Source organism: Sinocyclocheilus anshuiensis, unplaced genomic scaffold, assembly GCF_001515605.1.
Source record: "Sinocyclocheilus anshuiensis isolate Anshui unplaced genomic scaffold, SAMN03320099.WGS_v1.1 scaffold1364, whole genome shotgun sequence".
Lineage (NCBI taxonomy): Eukaryota > Metazoa > Chordata > Actinopteri > Cypriniformes > Cyprinidae > Sinocyclocheilus > Sinocyclocheilus anshuiensis.
Genome location: NW_015544238.1, coordinates 130462 through 154159, shown reverse-complemented (window position 1 = coordinate 154159; position 23698 = coordinate 130462). Strand labels below are relative to the sequence as shown.

General features: G+C 38.6%; 1 protein-coding gene across 1 annotated transcript in view; it reads right to left on the bottom strand.

Moving 5' to 3' along the window:
- LOC107697613 (transcription factor COE3) overlaps positions 1–23698 on the bottom strand; it is a 109363-nt gene that overhangs the window by 2963 nt on the left and 82702 nt on the right. The window contains exons 11-14 of the mRNA XM_016498408.1: positions 17137–17225; positions 5180–5245; positions 4197–4371; positions 1433–1618 (exon numbers count right to left, since the gene is read on the bottom strand). Of these exons, the coding sequence (XP_016353894.1) occupies positions 1433–1618; positions 4197–4371; positions 5180–5245; positions 17137–17225 (516 nt within the window). The remainder of the gene's footprint in view (positions 1–1432; positions 1619–4196; positions 4372–5179; positions 5246–17136; positions 17226–23698) is intronic.

Sequence of the window (23698 nt, the reverse complement as noted above, 5' to 3'; positions counted from 1 at the left end):
ATATGTAAAGCATGCCTGGAGATGATATTATCAGGACATCTAATATACGGTCATCTGCATGCTTTGAGAGAAAGACAGGTAATAAAAACCACTGTACACTAGCCAACAATCTTGGCACTGAATCTTGAGCAGAAAGCTTGAGCTCTCTCACCAAATTGGAGCAAAACCCACAATGAATTTCTTCAATGAAATTCCAATTGAAAACTCTTGCCAACTTGTTTCGCATTTTTATAATGAATGGAAAGCAAACCTGCCATGAAACAGCTTTGCACAAAGCTCGGCCTGCCAAACAAGTGCCAATCACACAAAATACAGCTGCTATATATTGAATATATGAACAGTCCTGAGTATATAAACCTCATTTGTACATTGTTTACCTGTAAAAAACAATCCAATTGTGGTACTGCACTGTAAACCATGATTTTTACCCCCCCCCCCCCCAAAAAAAAAAAAAAACAGTAGCAGCAGACCACAGGAAAGTTCAGACAGAAAGCTCACTATCCTGACCGCAGTGAGAAAGCGAGCATGTGACGGAGTGAGATGCATGGAGGAGTCATTAAAGTGTTAGACATGAAAGGAGATGAAAAAATATGAGTGTTTGTGGAGTTAGTTCGGATGGAGACGTTCACAGTGCATGGAACAGCAGACAGACAATACCTTCCCTCAAAGAACACGAATAGACAAACAAACAACCTTAGCATTTCAGATTAGCATTAAGATGCTGACTGAGTTGCGACCAAATATGCTTGTTGTGATACCCAAAATCACAAATAGTCAAATTTAGCTGGTTAAATCCAACAAATCAGAATCCAAAACATGCAGTGAAGAGTTAACAACCCTGCTGAAATGACTAGCATGTAGTATCTAATATTTCCAGGCTGGTTTGTAGCTGATCAATCAGTCTACACTCTTTAAAATAAAGGTTCTTTATTTGCCTCTATGATTCCATGAAGAGCCTTTAACCTTTCCATTCCAGAAAAGGTTCTTTATAATGGAAAAAGTTTACCAGTATGTAAAAAATAAAGAACCATCATAAAGAATCATTCTTATTAAAAGGACCATGTTTTTCTTAGTGTGAATAACATTTTAATCTAAAGAACCCTTTTGCACTATAAGAAACCTTTTTGTGCAATGGAAAGTTTCCATGGATGTTAAAGGTTCTTCATGGAACCATCAATGCCAAGAGTAGACCAATTCTGGTTCCCCAAAGAACCTTTCAGTGAACATTTCTAATACATAAAAGACCATTTTTAAGAGAATACATGGCATTGCTGTGAAAATTTCCTTAGCTGGTAAAGGCTTGAGACTGGCTGAAAGTAACAAAAAAAAAAAAAAAAAAACCTATTGCTGGATACACTACTCAAGAAGCCCAATATGCTGGTCTTTTCAGCAGAAATGTCAGGATCTGTTAGCTGATCAACAGAACACTCACTTGCGTAAGGAGAGTTGGCGGCGGATCCGTTGAGGAAACTCGGGGATCCAGGGACGCCCAGGTTGGTCATCCCGGCGGCTCCGTATCCGTTCATGGTGGAGGTGATGGTGTTGTAGTTGGACTGCTGGGGTGTGGAGCTCGGCACGTACCCGCGAGGAGACACGCTGTTTGAGTTACGAGAGTAAACTGGAAAATAAGACATGGCGACAGGTTAAGGAGGACGCTCTTGTAGATTGAAGTTCAAATATAAACCATGTCAGCACTGGGATTTATTATGAGTTCGCTTATTAAGACGCTTGATGTGATTTGTAGATGTTGCGGTTGGACTAATGTGTGTCTGTGACATGCTGGGTTTGTGTTTCTAGTGGGTGGGATCCCTTGGTAAGTGTGAGAACATTTTAAAGATTTCCGGCTGCTGTTAAGAAAGCACTCAGTACAGCAATCAGACAAAACTTTGTCTATGTTCCCATAAGCAGTGTGTGTGTTGGGGGTTTTGGACTCTTTTCACATGGCAGACAATATGACAAACAGGTCCTGGACCATACTGAGAAACATGGCTATCACAGAGCCAGTAAGTAACAAAACCTAGCAACCACCAAAAACACCCCAGCAATAACCCTGCACAACATTGGCCTGCTAGTCATCACAACATACATGCAAGCATTGTGGTAAGTTTTGAACAGACATTTCTTAAGGAAACATCATATTCTTGATTTCTTTTTCCTTTTTTTCCCTGTACTATTCACAGTCAGCCAAAACTAAACAGGAAGTGAAGAGAGACAGAGAGCTTTGAATACCATTTGGCATCCATCTATGTCCACACTCTAGCCCTTAAGCCTAATTCTCATATCAAACAGTTGAGAAAGAAAGTGAGAGAGAGTATCAGGAAGAAGAGAAAATATTGATTTAAGAAAAAAAAAGAAATATATAAAAATAAAAATGCACTGCAAAAATTCATTTAAGCATTAATCTAAATTTCTGAAGTCATATTATTTTAATACAAGATATTGATCCAAACTGTAATTTTTTTTTAAATATATAACACAAAAAAAATAGCAAATTTATCTGGTTTTAAATATGTCTAACTAGAAAACAAGAAACAAAGCAGATTATGAAAAAAACTATTGCTAACTGACAAATCAACATCCTTTTAACATGTCAGAGTCACATGAGCAGCAACATGACTGCCATTATAAGCTGCAAATATAATTCGTTAGCAGAGTCGATGCTGGTTAATCTGAGACCTTCCCTAAATAAACTGTGCTCCTATGTGGTTTAATAAGCTGCAGGAAAGAGTTGGTGTTTTCTGTAAATCAGTTTGTAACTTAATTAGAACTTGAAACAATAATTAGTTTGATGGATGAACGAGTGGAGCAGCAGGCTGACCGGGAGCAGCATGCTATCTGTATTAAATCCTGCTGAAGTTTCACTGCATACAAGCATGAAGTATGAAATGCAATATTTTTATAATGGCTAACGGCCCTTTCCCATGACCTCATGGATTCCTGTAGGTGTTCCTTTCCTGCGTGAATGAGGAAAACAGACGAGAGGAAAACGGGATGAGTGCTAGCAGGAGAGAAAGCAGAGGGTGTCAAGGGAGAGAGAGCTCCTCTGTCATCCTGTGTCTCTCTCTCTCTGATATAAGGAGAGTGATCTGTTCATCTCACATCCATTCCCACTTCCTGTCTGTGAGTGTCAGAGCTGGTGGGTGAAGAGAAACATGGCCCGACACTGCGATATTGAAAACACACTTGTGCATGGAAATGCTCACACACAGGGTATGAAACACACATATTCAAGTCCAAAGGAAATGGCAATTCTGTTTAGTGACGCTAACGATGTGGAAATTACATAATTAAGACATTTCAAGCAACTTTTTTACAGATTTTAGCTGCATTTTAAGCAACATTAAGAATACAAGGTGTACATTTTATCCTTCTATGTGGAATCAATCAGCTTTAGCAGTCAGCTCATGTTATCATTGTCATATTATTACAATTTAAAATAACATTTTCTATTGGAATATATTTTAAAATGTAATTTAGTACTGTGATGGCAAAGTTATGTGCTGTGCTTATAAACTGTGTTTGAATTTGCAAATTGAGTGTTTCATTCTTGTAGCGCTATCATCCTGAGTCTCTCAGCTCGTTCACAGCCTGTGCCGCTCACACTTCTCGCAGGAGTGACAGGGAAAGTGTACACACACAGACTCACTCTGATGAACGTGTCGTTTCTATGGGCAGGTGAGTGTGAGTGGCAGTTTTGAGTGCTGTGGGTGACAGGCTTGCCAAAACACAGCCATGCAATCACCTTGTACAGTGCTGCTGGTCCAGGGCTGCGGGTGGGTGTGAAGCTCACCAAACGACACATGAACAGACCCAGACAAGGACTGACAGACCGTGTGACTGAATTTAAGTGTTGAGGTTTTCAAGCAGCTTTGACTTTCGTGAAGTCATGTCTCAATCAAACCCAGTCAAACACTTTCTAGGGCTGTCAACGCAACACATTAGTGTGATTAGTTCAAAAGAAAATAGTGTGATAAAAATATTAACACAATTAATCGTGCCCCTTGATCTGTATGTAAATGAAGTTCCGCCTTTAATCGAGTTTTGATTGTAAAATTGTTTGCTGTGAACTTTAAGCCAGTGATAAGCTTCATGTTCAATGATATAAAACAAACAATATACTGACTTCTAAATATTGATATATGCGATTCATTTTTTTTTTAATTGCTCGACAGCCATACATGCAAGCACACACTGACCTTGATCTCCCTGTGAGGCCTCAGAGATGTTGACGGCGAGCTGGCTGCTGAAAGAGTTAACTCCCATCATGCCTGAGTGAGCGCTGGAGCCTGTCAGTGAGGGCAACTGGTTATGGCTCCGCGGCACGCTGTACAGCACCTCCGTCAGGTCTGCAGCACGCTTTAAAATGATCTCCTGACCAATCCAGAGAGAGAGAGAGAGAGAGAGAGAGAGAGAGAGCGGTGTTGAAATGATACACAGTGGTTCTCAATGGGTTCTGATTCAAGATATTACATTACATGAAAGAAAACAATAATATGTTTAAATAAATTAAATTAATAATAGAATTAATTATTATTTATTAATCCAAGGATATTTTAGCATTATATATAGTTGAAGAATTATTTTTGATGACTATTATAATCTTATTTAAATTATAATAATTATAAAATAAAACTATTTTATTTACCTTATATAAATATGAAGTTATTTAAAAATATAAGTTGTTAAAAATTGAATGTTCTTATTATGTTACATTATTCTAATTTTATTTACATTATAGTAGTTACAAAATATTTAAATATTATTGATTGTGCATCAATAATAAATAGTATTATTGATGTTAAGTATTGATTGATTGTGTGCGTGTGTGTGTGTGTGTGTGTGTGTGTGTGTGTGTGTTCTGGTATATATGGTTTATGAGGACACAAATGTGCATAATGACATGGGTACTATGACATTTATGAAGATACTTACTGAAACCAAAAGGGTTTAAAAAAACATACTAAATGGTGTTTTTTGAAATTCAAAAACTGCCAGTAGTTTCTTGTGAGGGGTAGGTTTAGGTGTAGGGCGATAGGTATATATATATTAAACATATGCAAGAATGTGTGTGTGTGTGTATACTGTATACTGAATATATATATATATATAATGAAAGAAACTTGAACATTATCAGCTGGCTATATAAAATCATCAACTTCATTTGTAGTGATTTTCATACCTGATTGTTATGAGGCATTCCATACAGTGCCTCCACCAGATCTGCGGCTCTTTTCAGAAGAACCTCCTAATAACAGACACACACAAACACAGTTTAGTCCAACACTCCACCTCTGGTACCGTAAATCCACATGGTTTGCATCTCAAACAGCACAGCACATTCGTGAAAAGCAAGTGGCGCACCATAAAACAGCATCATTATATTCAATTATTAAATCAAATTCATTATGTTTTAAATTTAACCAAAGTTGCTTACTATATATAAGCAAGCCATGTTCAAAAACGAGAAACCAAATGTGATGAGGTGGATAGAAAAAGAAGCTGTCGGAATCTCATTTACACCAACCTGTCACACACACACAAAACCACACAGCACACACACTCAACCTTTGCCAAATCACAGAAGCAGTGATCCAGGGCTGCGATCCTTTCAGACTGTACACATATGCTCCAATGTCATTCTTCACACGGCGTGTGTGACTGTGTGTTTGTGCGTGTTATCCTGTAGTGTTCCTGTGTAAGTCACACTTCTCCATTGGCCCACAGACTCTCACTCTGGTCTTACTAAGAGTACCGAAACTAAGACAGGACATAAGCATCTTTCAATGGCTTCTTGTGCATACTTGTTTTCCATCTGCTACATCTGTACTGAATTAAAGTCTAATTTTTTTACATTTTATCTCCTGTGTTCACACCCGCGGCACCTCTTTTCCACTTCATATGGAAGCATCAAATCATCACTCTTGCCCAACACTTTGTTTCCATCTATTTAACTTTTTACAATAATTTCTGTCATTTCTACTCAATGTTTTTATGAGCGCATCAGTACACATTATTGTAAAGAAATAATGAATATATACATGTCTTGTCCCACTGATCCTTAAAAGAATTATTCTAATATGCTGATTTGGTGCTCAGAAAAAAAATATTATCACAGTTGTGCTACTTAATATATTTGTGAAAACTGTAATACTTTTTTTCAGTAATTTTTTAATGCATAGAAATGTTAAAATAACAGCATTTATTTTCATTTATAATAACTACATTTATATTGTTGCAAAAGATGTCTGTCACTTTTGATCAATTTAATCATAAAAAACTTGCTGACTTGAATTCAATAAAATATAAATAAACAGAAAATTGAAATTAAAAGTGACCACAGCTGTGAATAATGAGTTAATTTTCAAACCGTTTCTTTCACAAAGGAACCATTTTCAGACATTTTTTTTTAATATAGCACATATGGACCATGATGCTTTATTGTGTGTTTTTCTGCTTTTGAAGCTTGAGAGACTCTGGTCACCATCTACTTTCATTGTAAAGAAGAGAGCCGCTCAAACATTCTGCTAAACATCTCGTTTTGTGTCCCACAGAAGAAAAAGAATGTCATAAAGGTTTAAAATGACAAGCCTAGTACACACTGTAGATAAATGTAGATTTGTATGATCAGGCTGAAGAGGAGGATTGTTCTCTCTCTCTCTCTCTCTCTCTCTCACACACACACACACACACACACAATGTTCAGAGACAGACAGAGAGGTGTGGAGGTGATACAGAGGAAGCCAGAGCTGGTATTATGGCAACCTCTACTGGAGCTCCCTGGGGTATTACACTGAAACCCCCACACACACACACTTCACATTACTGTATGAGGAGAGAACGGAAAACAAAGAGAGAGACAGATGAAAGTATAGAGTAAACACAGAAAAAGAGAGTAAAGATTGACCCAAAGAACTACAGATGCAGTTCATGAAATCAGGATAAAATGGCAGAAAGAAAAAAAACAGGTTGGCAGAGAGCAGGACAAAAAAAGGAAACGGCAGAGTAATTGTAAATCTCATGACGAGAGGTGAAAGTGACAGATGCAGACAGAAAACAGTGCTGAAAGATGAGCAAAGGGGGAAAGGGCTGGAAGAAAACAAAGGAAAAAAGACTCGAGGGACGGAGAGAAGACAGAAGAAGACAAAGTGAGGGAAATGTGCACAAATAAAGTAGAAACGAGTGAGTGAGTGAGTGAGTGAGTATGTTAGGAGGAGAGAGAGAAAGAAAGAGAGAGGGGGAGAGAGAGAAGGAGGGAGATGAAGAGGGGAAGTTCTAGTTGTTTTTCTCCCTCAAGTGTTGCCAGGTAAGAGGCAGCTGGGGTTGCTGGCAAACCTATCATTACTGTACTGTGAGAACAACAGCCTGTGTCTGTACACACTCAATAGAAATATTACACTAATTCTACATTATGCATGTTGAAATAAAAACTTAAATTCATGTAAATATTACTTAAGATTGTTTGTTATATTTACAACCCTCAAGTACGGACTCGATCCCAAAAAAAAAAAAAAAAAACTGGTAATATTTATTGACAAATATCAGTATATTCCAAAGGTATAAAATCAAGTAAAATACATGTAGCTTTACAATGCTGGTGTTCCCAGCATGCACCAGGGCATGAATAATTAATGAGGTTGTGTATTTACTGTTTATACTGTTTGGCAGTTTTATTTACACTAGTGTTAATGTTGAAATCTTATTTTTTTTACGTTTAGTAACTTATTATATATAAATAGCATAAAAAACATTTTAAACTAAATAAGACATGCAAATAATAACAATTTTAAGTAAGAAAATAAATAAAATCTTAAAGTAAATCTCACTTTTCAGTGTATTGTTGTTCATTTTAGCTACAGACTTCCCCCAAAAAAGTGTGAAAAATAATATTAAACTAAATACAACATAGTTTAAATAAGTAAATAAATTTAAGTAAAAATTAAGTAAATCTTATTATTATTTTGTGCATTGTTGTTAAATCTAAACTTTTCGTAACTTTAAAATAAATCTGAACCTTTTTAGAAGTGAATAAAGAACATTAGCTCGCAAATAAGTAATAAGAAATATATTTAATTAAAAATAATTTAATATAAATTGAATAATATAAATTATAACCATATTATTAATTATATAAACTATAAACTATCATTTAAACTAACCTTAAAATAAAGCTTTAAAAATGTACTGAATAAAGATATTATTTAATCTCTTTATAAACCATTTCATCTTCTGACGTTACAAAAAAATCTGATTTTTCTAGGGCACTTTTAGACACTTTGTCCCCAAAACTGTATCTAGGCCAGAAACAAACACACACAAATGGACCTAAAATACACAAATATGCCTTAATACATGCAGAAATGTAAAACCCATGCTGGAACATTAGCTCTCGGGTTTCTCACATATGTCATGCAAACATAAGCAGGGCCTGCATCTGTGAAGTGCAGCTCTTAGTGACTGTTTTATGCCAGGCCACGAGGCCCTGAAATTGAACACTTTCTGGCTGAGTTTCTGAACACACTGTGTGGAAACTGTTACATTTACGAGGAAGAACAACAGTGGCCTTCAGATCAGGCAGAGAGGCAGAAACAGGCTCAGGAAACCACCGAATATTGTGACATTCCTTTGAATTTTAGCTTTAAGAGCTCATCTGGGACTGTGTTTGCGTGATAGTGCACAACATACATGCACGCAAGAGAGGATTGGGGGGCATATGGAGATGGGGGCACTAAGCTTCCTCATCCTCCTCATCCTCATTGACTTGCATTTCCCATGACAAAATATGACCTTAGAACTAACAGTCCTCCCCCAGCCAATCAACAACAAGCAGTAACGATCTTCACAGATGGCTCAAGTCAATGACAAACATGGGGCGAGAGAGAGAGAGAGAGAGAGAGGGAGAGACTCCCTGTTACAGCTGAGACCTTGTGCTCTGTTGTTCTTGCATTATTCAATCTAATGTATTTATTCAACCTTTACATTAGTTACAGTGTAATGAGTAGGGACTCTATTTGTAAAAAAAATTAAAAAGATATAATTAGAACAGAACACAAACAAGAGAGCACCTTGAAACCCACATAAAGCAAGACTCAGCAACTGTATCATTACTGTACATTTTCCATAATAAAGACATCTTGTGAAGTATTTACTCACTTTAATCCAGGGTTATTACAGTTAACTAAAACTAAAATTAAAACCATTAAAAAACATTTTCGTTACTAGGAGCATTTTAACTGCATTCTCATAAGCTTCATCTTGCAGTTAATACATTTTAACTCTCAGGATGTATTTTTGTTTGTTTTTTGCAAATGTGTAACATACTCAATGTCAGCTTGTATACAGTTAAAACAACAATTATGATATTATCGTAAACAATACATATCACACATCTCTAGAGGTAATTGTTTACCCTGAGTTCACATGCAAGTCCCATCTTTATTTTTGGTCCATTGGATTTTTTTATTTTTTATTTTTTATCCATTTGATTTAAAGTATCATTCGTGACAGCTGGTAGGTGATACTTAGTTTGTTCGAATTATTCATTTAAATATCTGTTAAATATTTCAGATTTAGTCACGGTTAAGTGCATTTTCATCACTGTCAGCCCTCTCTAGATATGGCACTTTGTCACATGGATGCCCAGCCAGTCGAAAAGCTTTCCAAACATGGAGGCGTCTCACTCACCCCTGCCCTGGAAGCTCTTAACACCCTGTTGGAGGAGAGAGGGGTCACATTAAGGCAAAGCTCGCTACCTTTTAAGGCTGTAGATTGCTGAAAGAAATGAATTTCTGTGCAATGAAAATCAGTTTTTCAATTCTGGGAAAAATGGATTGGATGTTAATCAACTGGGGGTCAAAATTATGGAGCAGGATGCTTCCTTTTGCCCCAGAGAGAGAGAATGAACCAAAAAGAGGAGGACAAAAACAGCATCCCTTATCTCTGCTGTAGCTCTTCCTGTGCCCTAATGAGTGCAATTCATTTTCCGCCGTTTACTCTCATTGAGCAAAGGCAGGAAACAACTCCGCTTACATGCTCTACAGTGGATGTCAATGCTACAAGGATTTTGTGGTTGTATAATAACATTGAATTTAGAATGCTGTCTCTCTGATTGCATGTTAATCTCCCAGATAGTACTCAGCTTTGCAATATTGTCTGGGTCTTTCCTACCATAGCATATTTTTTCATGTCTCCATCATGTATGTCTTAATACATTGGATAAAGATGGAAATCAAAGGAGTTAGTTTACGTTTATCACAGTCAGTATTGTTATTGTTTACTAAAACTATTAAAAATCACTTTAGGGAATTGAAATAAAGCTGCAATAAAATAAAATATTAATATTAGATGAAAAATGTAAACTTAAGAAATGTAACTTAAAAGCTATAAAAAAAATCAAAAACACAAAAAATGACAAACACATAACAAAATTACTAAAACTTTAAATTTAAAATGAAAAAAACTGATTCAAAATATTAATAAGAACTATAACAGTATCTCAATAATACAAAAATAACACTGCTCAAAACTATTATCACACTAAATCATTAAAAAATTGAAATATTATTATTAATGTAAATAATTATTAAATATATTAATAATATAATTTCACAGTTGTTTCACTGCATCCCCTTAGCTTGAATCACTTTATTTTTAAAAAGTCACTTTGCATTAGAGCATCTGCCAAAAATATTTTAATAATCAAAAAATATAAGAAAAATAATAAGAAATAAATACCAAAATAAGTGCTATATGTCATATTTAAGTGATTTCTGTACTGTATTATTTAGTGTTTTTATTGCACTGTAAAAATCTTTCCCACACACACATTAAAAACATTAAACCCAAAAATATTATTTCATATAGCAAACTCAACCAGTTTAAAAAACTCAACCAAGAAAAAAATTAAGGTAACAAAAAACAAAAACAAACAAAAAACCATGTGAATGCTTTTTATTATGTATTCATACATTTATTTTTTTTTTTTGCTGTTATCTGTTATCACACCCAGTATTATGCATCAATTACTGTACAGTGTGTGTGTCTATAAGTGCTTTGCTTTAAGTGTGTGTGCACCTGTTCATAAAGAATTTCTATTTCTTGTTTTACTGTACGTCTGGTTGTCTCTCTCTTATGGTGTTCCTGTGAGTATTTCTTAATTATACGCGCCAGTACTCCCTCCCTTTCTCTGCCCATCTGTACGTGTCTCCATGGTTTGGTTCTCCCCTGCTCTCGTGCCTGATGCTGTCCAGGTATGGGGCTCTTGTTCCAGTCTGCCTCCCCGCTGCAGTTCCCTGTGTCCGGCCCCAGTCGCCCAACCTGTCCCTCGTTCAACAGCATTCTGCCATCCACACCCAGTGGGCAATCTGTCACCAACACAGCCTTGGCACTGGCAGCACACCCCTCTCTCTCTCTTCTTTTTCATACCCTGTTTCTCCTTTGCTCTCCTCTCCTGTCCTGTCTTCCCCCTGGCCACGGCTCAGTTCATTAATCTCCATTATAAAACAGAAGTTAGTTAATGTCTCTGATGCTCGCTGGCTGCGATACCCTGCCACGGGCCCTTTGGCACAACATGAACGCACACACAAGCACTTATGTAAAAACACACACACACATTCACTCGTGCTTAGCTATTCACATCTTCACACAAATACACCATAGTTGCTAGTCTGTATGTTCTGAGTTTGCGATATGAACTTTAATTTGATAAAGAAATTATTAAAGGTCAATTATGACTCTTTCTTACTTTATGTCTTTCTTACTTCAGGTTAGAGATCTGATCAAACCACTAACCATAAGTATAAACTTAAGTCATCTTGAAGCTTGTAAGTGATCAGATTTAACGATATTTGCCTGGTGGACAATAAAAGTAAAAAAAAAAGTCCCATAGACTTGAGCAACCACCTAACAACACCAACCCAGAACACTCTCCACTGCAAACATTCCACTCCCTTTTTCTATGAGAAATGTTGTTTGTTTTTTATTGTAGATCTTGTTATTATACTGCAGCTGCTAAAATTAATATGAATAATAATGCTTATTAATATACATAATTAGTATTAGTAAAAAAGTGTTTTTCAAGATTGTGTAAATGTTATTATTTAAATTAAAATAAATACAATTAAATAATCTTAATACTAACAAACTATATGTATTTTGCATATTTGTTTCACAGCATTGTATTCCTTATTTAAAAGTCACTTTGGATTAAAAAAATATGAATAAATATAATGTAAAGCTAAACTGTTTTGTTCGCCTGTAAAATATAAAAAAGAAAATAATTATTTGAGAAATATAAGAACGTGAGGCATGAAGAAAAACGAATAAGCAAGAGAGAGAGGTATAAAATGACTTCAAACAGCCACAAGGTGAATAAATTGCACAGTTCTGCTTGGTGGACTTAGCTTTACTTCATTATTTATGTGGCGTCTATAAAACGACCTGCGGCTACTTTACACACGTACCCCTCACACGTCTCTACAAACTATTTCACATCACACTTTCTCTGCCCAAACAAAAAGTCCAGCACATTCCCTCTCAAATTAAGTCTGCCAGCACAAATCAGCGCTGCGTTCCCTGTAGTCAAGCTGCACTATAACCCCAATATCACTTCGAGGCTCAATACTCACTCTGTTGAACCCCTAATGAAATTCAATCAATGATTGATAAGGTGGCAGTTGCCCTCAAGTAGACCCGCTGATGATTACAGCCGGTCGGCCCGAGCACCTGACCTCGCTCTGGGCTCCAGAGGTGTGCCACCTGGCCCTGGGAGAGACAGGCGCTGGGCCTTTTGTCTTATTAGCTGACTGTTGAGGTGTAAAGATCTGCCGCCTGCCAGGCATACAATTAGTCATCCTGTGATCTTTATTACTCTAGGGTGGTGGTCTTTCTTAGCAAAGCCCCAATTTGACACCCTCTCTTCCTCACCCGGGAGCCCCAGGCAATGCTGGGGATCAGGTGATGGGACCTTACAGAGGGACCTTACGTCCCTTGCGTCACAGGTTAAGGACAAGGCAGGAGTCACTCTTGTGCTACCAAGAGGACTGTGAGCGATCCTCTGCAGGGTCAGCGATTGGAGGAATTGTCCCACTTTGTGATTTCTGGTTCCTCATTCTTTGCAGCTTCTTAAGATCCTCTTGATATGAAAAATCATTTTTCTAGGTATCTTGAGTTGTCTATTTGGTTCTTAGGACACTAAATAGTACAGTACAGTATTAACAATTAATAAATATTATTTTAATTAATGACGTTTTTTTTAGATCAGTATGTAAATCATATGACTTTCAGTTGGGTCAACTAAATAAAAATAAATATATTGGTAATTACACCTTTACACAATGTTCTTTGGTCTTCCAACTCAAATAGCCTCTGTACAGTTAGTCAAACATCAAAATGTAGGACATCTTGCAAAATTATTAACCTGAAACGTTGCATAATTCATAAACAACAGCAGAAGTATGACTACTAAAAACATTTTTGTTAATTGAAACAAAGCTGAAATAAAATAACATTTTAAAACTAACTGAAAATTAGAAACTAACTGAAGTAAGTTTATGCTGAAGCACTAAAATCACTAACTGGAAATAAATAAAAACTAAAACGGAAACTGAAATAACAATATCCCTAATTAGTCATATTCACAAAATAAAAATGACAAAAGCACATTAAAAGTTAATAATGAAAACTGAAAATATAAAATAAAAGCTAATTACAATTTTTAATAAAACTTTAATACATAGATAATATTAAAATAACACTTGGGCAAATATTGTTTTAGTATTGGCCATATTACCAAAAGATTTGTGTAAAATGTGCACTGAAGTACCATAAAGTTTATTTCGAAGCATCCCTACATTCAAAAACAAAAGATATCTCCCTCCCTTTTAAAAAAGGTCTTTTTTATTATCCTAACTATGTGCAATTATATGCACAGATGCATTTCATTATTTGCATTTTGCATCGTTTTTAGCATTAGTATCATCTGAGAACTGTAAAATATAAAAAAGTTCTTTGTGGAACACCGGCCGGTAAAAGTCTTTTCGGTTCTAATTGGAACCTTTATTTTTAAGAGACAGGCCAGAAAGGGTTTGGACTCGGAGAGATTCGCTCGGGGAGGCATGTGAGCGGCTCTCTCCCCTGAGAGGTGTTCTGGATGAGCTGGATTCATGTCTGCATGTTAATCTCTTCACTCTACCTGCCAAAAGGCAGAGAGCACGTGTTACGGCGCATTGAGATGCTGTGTTCCTCTCCTTTTCCTTTTCACAGACCTCCACAGCACAGCATCACAGCATGAAACCATCTCAACACTCCCGGCCCCCCGCTGTCTGTGTGTGAAGTGTATGTGGGTGAATGGGTCACGAAGAGTCGCTCAGACGCTCTACAGTTCATTCAGCACAGGTAACAAGGTGAGTCTGTTTGACTCTAGATTGGCCCGGCTCTCGGCTCTCTAACCCTGAAGGCTGTCTCCCGACAAGCCTGTTTGTATCTTCCTCCTATCTTTTCTTCCTCCTGTTTTCCCCTTGCTTTCTTTCCAGGGGCTCAATTATGGGAGGATGGTTCTCAAGCGCCTGGTGAGAGCAGATCAGCTGACCCGCGAGAGCAAGCCATCCGACAGGTCCCCTAACAATGATAAATCACATACACACACTGAGCCTGGTGAACAGAGGTCCACCACACATACATACATATACAACATTACAACACTTGCACACACACATATAAGCTTATTGTGCTAATAAAGAGCAACTGATAAAGTAAAATGTGCCAATATGACAAGGCAAAGGAAGTCAATAATCTACTTCCTGTTAAAAGGGGCACATAGTAGAATGAACAGGACTTGAAAAGGAAGAGGGGGCTAGTTGTCACAAGGACAATATCTGAATAAAAACGGTATAAGGTTTTTGAGTGAAAAATCCAACTCCACAAATGTATTTTTTGTTACATTTTGTTTTATTTTTTATTTTGCTGTTTAATTTTAGCTAATTAATTTGCTGTTTACCATAGTATAGTATAGTATATATTTTACCTCATATAGTTTAATGGCTGTTAATCAAATTATTTTAACTTACCCCATAATGTAACAATATGCCTTACCATTGGGGCATGTTGTCACAAAAGTGTGTGTAAAACAGTGTGTAAAGTTCAATAGCGTTTTAAGGTCAAAATTTGCATCTATTGAGAAACTAACTATACCCACTCTGAGAAATATTCACTCAAGTACAAACTGTGACAGCTAGCTCCAGTCTCTCCTATCCAGCGCTTTTGGGAGCTGCCACATGCACATAAAATGCATATTCTCTCTGAAAGTGAAAGTGACGTTTGGGTTACGAGTTTGACTCTCTAACCATTAGGCCACGACTTCCCCAACTGACTGAGCAGAAAGCCCATTTACAAATATTTCAGTATGCAAACAGGACTTTTTCAGTTCATTTAATGTGCATAAATTTGTCTTGTGTTGGAAACAGTTGCTAAGAAAGACCCCCCTTCTCAGTTTATAAGACACGCCATAATCCAGGTGTCAATTAGAGTGACTCTCACAGGTCATTAACCTTACGGTAACCTGGGACCGCCTGTGAACGTCTGTCCCAAATGCGAGTGAGAAACACAGCTGCCTGCGGGACAGAGCAGCGTCCTGAATCACATCCATATTCCTGATCTATCTGGATGGAGAGGTGTGTGCTCACGGCCAAACCCGGGACTGGAAATGAAATTATAGATAAACCTGATACACGCCTGGCCCTAGCAAAGGTCGTCAGACAAACACAGCTGGGTTTCTAAATGCTGGGGCCATCACTGGCACACACACTGCAGATCTGATCAAGGATTTGGAAGGAGTCAAGTATATGCTAAAACACAGTCAATCAGCAAATGTGTGTGTGTGTGTTTATGCATATTTCCATATTTAGACCTTATATATTTATTTATTTATTTATTTATTTTGTCTATATATATATATATATATGTATGTGTGTGTAATAAAATATATAGATATATCTATATCTATGAAACATATAACAGTGTTAAATGGACAAACAAGGTTGTTCATGCACAGCTTGGAATAGTTATTTACCAAACTTTATATTTATTTATTTGTTTGTTTTTTTTTTACTTATTTGCATGCTCAATTACTTATTCATTCACTTAGTTATTTATTTACCTACTTACTGCTTTATGTATTTACTTGGTTATTTATTTATATGACTGTGTCAAAAAACCGAGACACCGGGAACAGAAAAAAGTCGGCCTGAAAAAAACCTGTCTACATTCTTATTGAGTTTTCCTCTTGAATGTATAAGTATATAAGAGGTGATAGCTGGCGGTCTCCCTTTGCCACATATCGCAGCATCAAAGCACCCAGACAATGTATGCTCACTATTAGTATCAATTTACAAATAAACTGCTTTTTTGGTGACTGGATCTCAGATGTCAGATTTTGATAAATGGTTTCAATTTGGCAGCTGTTTTAAAGTGTCAGTCCGCATCAGATCTGATCCCCTCCTACACCAGCGCCCTGCCCGAAAGAATCTCTATCACTTAGCTTCCTGCCTTTTTAGGGGAAAATAATCTTTTCATACTAACCAGGCAGCAAACCGCCCATGGCACCTGACGGCACATTGAGTTTTTACGCTCGAATCGACGTGTATATACACACACACACACACACACACACAGTCTGCACCCAATGCATATCAGCTTTGTTCTTTGATTTGTTGCTTGTTGCTGCCCCAAAGCTGCAATGTGCCACCAGCATGCATAACAGCGGCAATCTAACCTCCATCTCACCCTCTCAAAGTCGGCATCAAACAAACAGTTGTTTTTTCATTCACAAGCCAGTGTGAGCTGCTCTTCTACGCTATCAAACAGAAGACCCTCGGGCTTTCAGAAACAAGGTTTGCTTCACAGACATAAGAAAACACTCGTCCTTTTGAGCAAGACTAGGGATGCAACGCCAAATCTGAGGATGAAATATTCAACTCCCATCTAGCGAATGCTTTACACCTATTTTCAAATTTATCTCAAGTGTTTCTTTCAAATGCAGGAGAGCTTGTGTAAATCCAAAGCATGGCCAGGGAAAACAAAATCTGTGATTTTAATAGAACGGAAAAATATGCAGCGAAAGCATTTTCTGCCGACCACACTTACCTTAGGTAACCTCTCCGGGTCTCCAGGGTGACGAGGGATGACCTTTTGTAGCCTCTGGAAGCCGTAGTCTATGGTGGGTTCGTTCAGAGCTGCGGGAGAAACCGAAAATAAGAAGTTTATTTGATTTAACTGACTGCAGTTCTCTCAGAAAGAGGCCATTATGTCATCTTGTCCATTTCCCAGAGTTCTCTTCCATGATGTCCCAGAGTTCAGCGGAGTTAAATATCAGCGTGCGTCTGTGTACATTTCTCCCTGTATATTTGTTTATGCTCATCCCTGTGGCATCAATCCAGGCTTACCCCTGTGTGAATTTGTTTTATTAAGTGTTTAGTGAGGCCCTATGGCCTTCCTGCCCCTCTTTACACTTCTTTATTTCCAAATGCTAACCTTTCCTGCCTAATTCAATTCTTTTCTTCTCACTCAACCCTGCTCACGTTTATTTCATTCTCTCACTGCAAACAGCACCTCCGCTTAGCCCCTCTTTCCCATCTCTGTCGCGATACGATGGCAGAAAGAAACACCCGGAAAGCAGTTAGGGAGATATTTCTCCATAATCAAGCCCATTAATCATAAAAGGCTGTCAAATTTGACTTTGGGGACAATTTGTCAGCCTTCTTGCCCGGTCCGCTTTTGTCACCGTTGCCTCTTGTATTCTGTAAGGATGATTGACAGTCCAAATGCTAGCGAGTAGAATACCTAGTTTGCACTAATATGCATAAGCGATGCTTTCATGAATAAGAATAAGGTGGCTGTGCAGGAGCAGGGGCCTCTTTTCAAAGGGCCCGGTGCCGTTTGTCGTGCGCGGCAAATAGATGTTATTACCATTATAACAATATTTGTTTTCTTTCCTCGGGAATGGGTCTCGGCGAGCTGCTAAATCAAATTTGTTTGAGCTGGTTTCACGGCGAGGAGGAGAAAAGAACTAGCGGAGTGACAGCGGTTGCTGAGGAGGGGGTGTGTGGGGGTCTTTGTGACTCAATGCCCCCGTGAAAGTGAGGGAACAGTCTCTCAGGATGCTCTGAGAAAGGCTCTGTGGAAACGATCACGTTCCTTCTTCAAGTCGGGAGAACTGCGGTTTGATCAAATGGCAGTGTGATTAGACTCAGCAAGCGATCTACGTGCCGTTGTTTTGTTGTGTCATTTTTTGACAGTCTGCAATGCGCTAATCACCGCCATCTGGATATAAGGTGTCAGGAAAAAAGAGTGTAAGACAGAAGGAGAGATAAGAAAGAAAGAAAGAAAGAAAGAAAGAAAGAAAGAACGAAAGAAAGAAAGAAAGAAAGGAATGGAGTGAACAAATGAATGAACACAAATAAGAATGAATTAAAAAATGAATGAACGAACACATGAACAAACAAACGAACATACAGATGAATGAATAAGCAAAAAACCCTCAAAAGAACTAAAGATGAGGGAGGAAAGAAGAAAGGAATGAGAGAAAAGGAATGAGACACGGGAACATCGGAAGAAGAGCTTTCATGAGAGCAATTTCACAAAGCAATCCCATAAAACTTGCACTTTAATGAACCGTTGGACAGGAGACTTGAGAGGGAGGGCTTTGTCTCTCAATCACACCCCCCAAGAAATTAAGCCCATTACTTCTCTTATTAAAATCCCCCTGAACTTTGACCCCAGCGCCCCATTGGGTGCCTGCAGGGCCTCTGTCCTCTCAGCCAATCGATACGGCTGCCTCCCGCAGAGAAGTGGGAGTAATTGGAGAGTGTGTGTGCGCGGGCCGAACCCTGACCCCGCCTGCATTACACAGCCCATATGAAGATAGATTGCCTGATTTAGTGTAAACATATGCTGCAATTCTAGCCATCAGTGCCACTTTCTCCGTCGTAATTTGTATTGATTTTTTTCTCCCTTCCTCTCAGCCATCCACGCGTCTTTGCTGTGCCTGACGTGCGATTGCGAAAAGGGAAAGATAATGCAGTTCGCTGAAGAGGTGGCGAGTGAATGTGTGTGTGTGTGTGTGTGTTGGAGGAGACGAATAGAGGGATGTATATTTATTATTAATTTAATCATCTCATTGCAGGCGCTGTGGGGCTGCACATCTCTTTTCTCTCTCTCTCTCTCTCTGTTTCTCATTTGAAGGTTATCACACACTCCACTGAGATCTACTGATGCTAAATAGAAGGTTGCTTTGGGGTGTGAGGTAACAGTGAAAGATTAATATGATTTCCTCTTTCAGATGTCCAGTGGGACGGGACAACACAATGTGCCACCATATAGGAGACAAAAAAGCATTTCCTCATATGTTGTTTGCATAACTAGATCTATTACTGTCAAGATTTTGATCATCAGCATTGCAGTCTGACTGAGTCTGAATCGTGTCCCCCATCATCATCGACACACATCAGCAAATCCGTTGAGCATTTGACCTCTGACATGCAGTTAACCTGCACTGCACACCTGCGTTTGTCCTCACATATGAGCTCGCCGGAGCGCTATCTATCTAGCAAATTAGAGGTAGTGTGTGAAACTCGAAAATCAATCCCAGCATACCTCTCTGTTCTTATTACACGCTTTGCAGAAGTCAGAGGTCAAATAGGGCTGACTGGAAAACCACTCAACATGCACCAACTCATGATAGCCAGATCTAATGAGGGCAATGCTTACTAATAAAAGAGGGAGGGAAATTAAAGAGGAGAGGAAAATATATACAACCAGAATGAGAGAAAAAGCAGAGAATGTAAATGAATAATTGGCTCCACACACAACACATAGGAAGCTGAATTGGGATTTGAATTGGAGTGACAAGAAAAGCAATTGCAATTCAAACAAATTCAACAGGTAATCCCTTGTACACAATTCACAATTCAGTCAATAGAGTTTATTAAAAATATGTTTATTCCATCCATCCATCATTCTATCTATATCTATATATCTGCTCATTCCATCCATCCATCCATTGTTTGTTCATTCATTTATTTGTTCGTTCATTTATTCGTTCGTTCCATCCATCCATCTTTTAAGCTTCAATGCTTTTTAAACATTTTTTTTTTACTTTAAAATCAGGCTCTGTCAAGCCACATTTTAAAGTTTGCTTTTATATTTAAAATGTAGTTTTCCTTTTCTTGGAATTTCCTTTCATTTTAATTTCACTTCCTTACTATGAAATTTGAATTGCAGTGATGTATCCTGTTTGCTACCTCAATTCAAATTCAGGAATGTAATTGGAATTTAAAAACTATTCTGAGTTCAAATTAAATTCCAATTCTGGAGCGTAACTTAAAAACTATTATGAATGGCATACAACCCTGCTCCACAAGATAACACAGCGCCTAATTTCCCAGCCCAGCCCCAATAACTTGTCTCCCGCCAACTGTATATACGTTCAGTCTGCACTTGTTTACATCCATGCTCTCCGATGGGCTTACATCTATTTACCCTCCTCTGTTTTTCTATTTACATTCTCTTGTTCCCACTTTCCAATAGGCCCTCAGGCTGATCATGTTTCCCATCTTCCTGATGGCGTCTGTCTTTACAACACAGGCTTTTTAGGTGCCATATCCATTCCCGTGCTCTCCTCCTTAGCCTCTGTGATGTAGCGATTGTAAGCATAGTCATGCCCCCCTAGGCCACAATCGCAACTGTGTATCTGCGCCATTCAGAGAGAGGCTATTTCAGCGGTCTCCCTCTAACGCAGACTGAACAATTTCAGATGGAGCCCTCGGCCCATCTAAAACACTTGATCAAGCCCTGCTCTGTCCATGGGAGGCACATTGATGGAATGGGGAATTTGATGCGGGTTCGGATTCCGATGCAACACGCCTCAATTTCTCATTTTCATGTGCTACATGATTGATATGTGAGAGAATGGCTCCAAGCGGCTCTTTCACCTGCAGATGGGTATCTCGCACTTAGATTGCCCCACTACTCTTTAGGGCGAAGACATTTACAGACACACAACGGGGCGACGTGAGAGGAAGCGATTTGTTTTCTTGTTCTAGTCTGTCGCCACGAAGTCACCGATCTGGCTTGTTGACAAAAGTCTGAAGACCCCCTGTTGCGTGCCATCGATTTCAACCCATCCATCTCCTCTTTGTCCTCACGTCAAAAAAGGTTGTGGCACATGGAAACACATTGCTCTGCAACTGCCGGAAAAATCCGAATGTGCTTCTTTGCACCACTCTGAAGGAATAAATCAAGAAGTGAGATTAAAAGTGCAAGTTCTGATCAATCATTACGGCCCGTTCCCCCATCCCTAACCCCTGCAACCCCCAAACACTCCTACCTCCTCCTCCTCCCTGGATCGATCCTCATAGAAATTTCATGAACTTTAAACTGTGATTGACAGTAGAGGCAGGGCGCGCAGGCTGCTTTAAAGTGGAGAGCCACCAGGGAAGATGAAGAGAACCCACCCCAGCCTCTTCAAACACGCACACAACACAGATTCGCTTGCACTAAAAACCACACACTTTTAATTACGGCTTAAACACGCTTTCCTGTTATGGCAGCAATTACGAAAGCCGAGCTAACCTCGGTTTACCCCTGTGTGACACCGCACTATGAAAAACTGTCTGGCTTTTTAGGGACAGATCATAATCAACAAACGATTCTCACTTTTGGTCAGATGTTATATTAAGGGAACAAGATGTTCAGAAAGCGCATGTGCTGTATCACTTCACGGATGTCTGTCATTATGTATGAATATATGCGAGACGGGAAATAAGATCAGTGGAATAAAAGAGGAGGAGGTTGAGTATTTGATGAGCTGCTGAGGGCTTTTCTCCACCAGGGGAATGTGTCGTTCCTTTACAGAGCCGAGATTCATATCACTATCAAAGGAGTCACTTTTCTCTTAAAGAGGAGACCTGTGGAACCAATGTTGGATAATTAGTCGTTTCATGGGGGGACACTTTAGGCTGTGACTCCAAAATAATAACAGGCTCCTCAGGTGGGGGAAGTATGGCTTTGAGGCACACTTCCTTGACGTGTCACTCAACTTAATCAAGGCACTACAGAGGCAATCACCCAGCAGATGATTAACATATCTAGCTGGTAAGGTAAACGGATGCAAGTGGTAATCAGCATGGCTGCGTCACTGCTCAGTCTCCGAGGAGAGAGAAAGAGAGAGAAGGAGTAACGGAAGGAGCTCGGTGTGTTAATGTCACTTCCACTTCATTCTTTCCACACTGGAAACGTTCGCTACATTCAAGTCACTGCACACATTTCCATTTATCAGAGAGTTGGTGCTGTGTAGTTATTTTAGGGCTGGGAATTGCCAACTAACTATATGACTGGACTACATAGACTACAAAGACTACCCAGTCTTTGACATTTCCCTGTAGTGCTAAGAATGGTAAAGCCACAGCCAGCAGGTGCAGAGCAGCCAACTAACTATACGACTGGACTACATAGATCATGATTCAATACATCAATGTAGTTTTAATATCTCTTGAGCCTCAGAGACTGATGAACGAACATTTTGGCCACCAAAAAGTCTGTGAAATATCATATTTAGTATTTGACCAAAAGAAAAAAAAAAGTGGACAAACAAAAGTGGAGAATTTTATCTGAAACTGTTACTTTAAAATTCAGAGAAGCATTTTATAGGGTAAAAATATTTTATATAAAAAAAATATCTGTTTTATAGAGCAATATTTAAAAAAAAAAAAAATCCAGTATTTTAAATTATTCTTTTTTAAAATTATTATTATTATTAAGAATTATAATTTAAAATAAGTTCAAATAAAAAAGTTATGATGTTTCTGCTTTTCTAACCTTTGAAATCTGACATTATATACCACATACAAGCAGATGGGTTATGGATTCCACTAAAAGGCTGTACTTCAGCTACTGTGAAAGTATCTCACCAATATACGCCACAGTCAGGATACTGCTGACAGACCACCTCCTAGTGCGAGTCTCTCAAACACATCAGCGTCCAAACTGTGAAACAACTGAACGAAATGATGACATCATGCCGGGTCCTGTTCTACGTGCTCGGCAGCCCCGCAGAGCTCATCCAGTGGAACGTTCCGCTAATGTGTTCCATCTGCCCGTGCCGAGGATGAAAGGTAACAAAGTGGCCCATTGTTCCACGGCTTGGGCAACAAGTGCACTGCTCCTGGTCCCTCTCCGAGCTCTGACTATGGGAACGGTCTTTAAGAAACATCAGCCACCGCATCCACAGAGCCTGTGCCATTAAGCTTTAGTGCCAGTTTTAAAGAGCTTATATAGTGGATGGCGCCAGAACCTCTGGCTGATGTGAGAACACAGCGAGCAGGTTCCAAGACCAGCCCATGATTTTAAGTTGCATACCAGCTGGGTGCTCCGTAGTTTTCCAATCAACATCCCTGGCCTCAGGCTGCAGCAATGGCATAGCTAGATTGAGGAAATCTTTGTTATAAGGCTTTGACATCCAATTCCACCCTTACAATGATTCCCAACATATGTTCCAGCCCTACGTTCCTGCATTTCCAGAAGTCTCTTAGTCTCTTCCTCACATTGTTCCAAACCTAAAGATATTCTGAAGAATGTTTCAACTGTTTTTGTCTGTATATGGGAATCAATGGGGTCCAAAACAACAACATTGGATCTTACTGACTTGCAT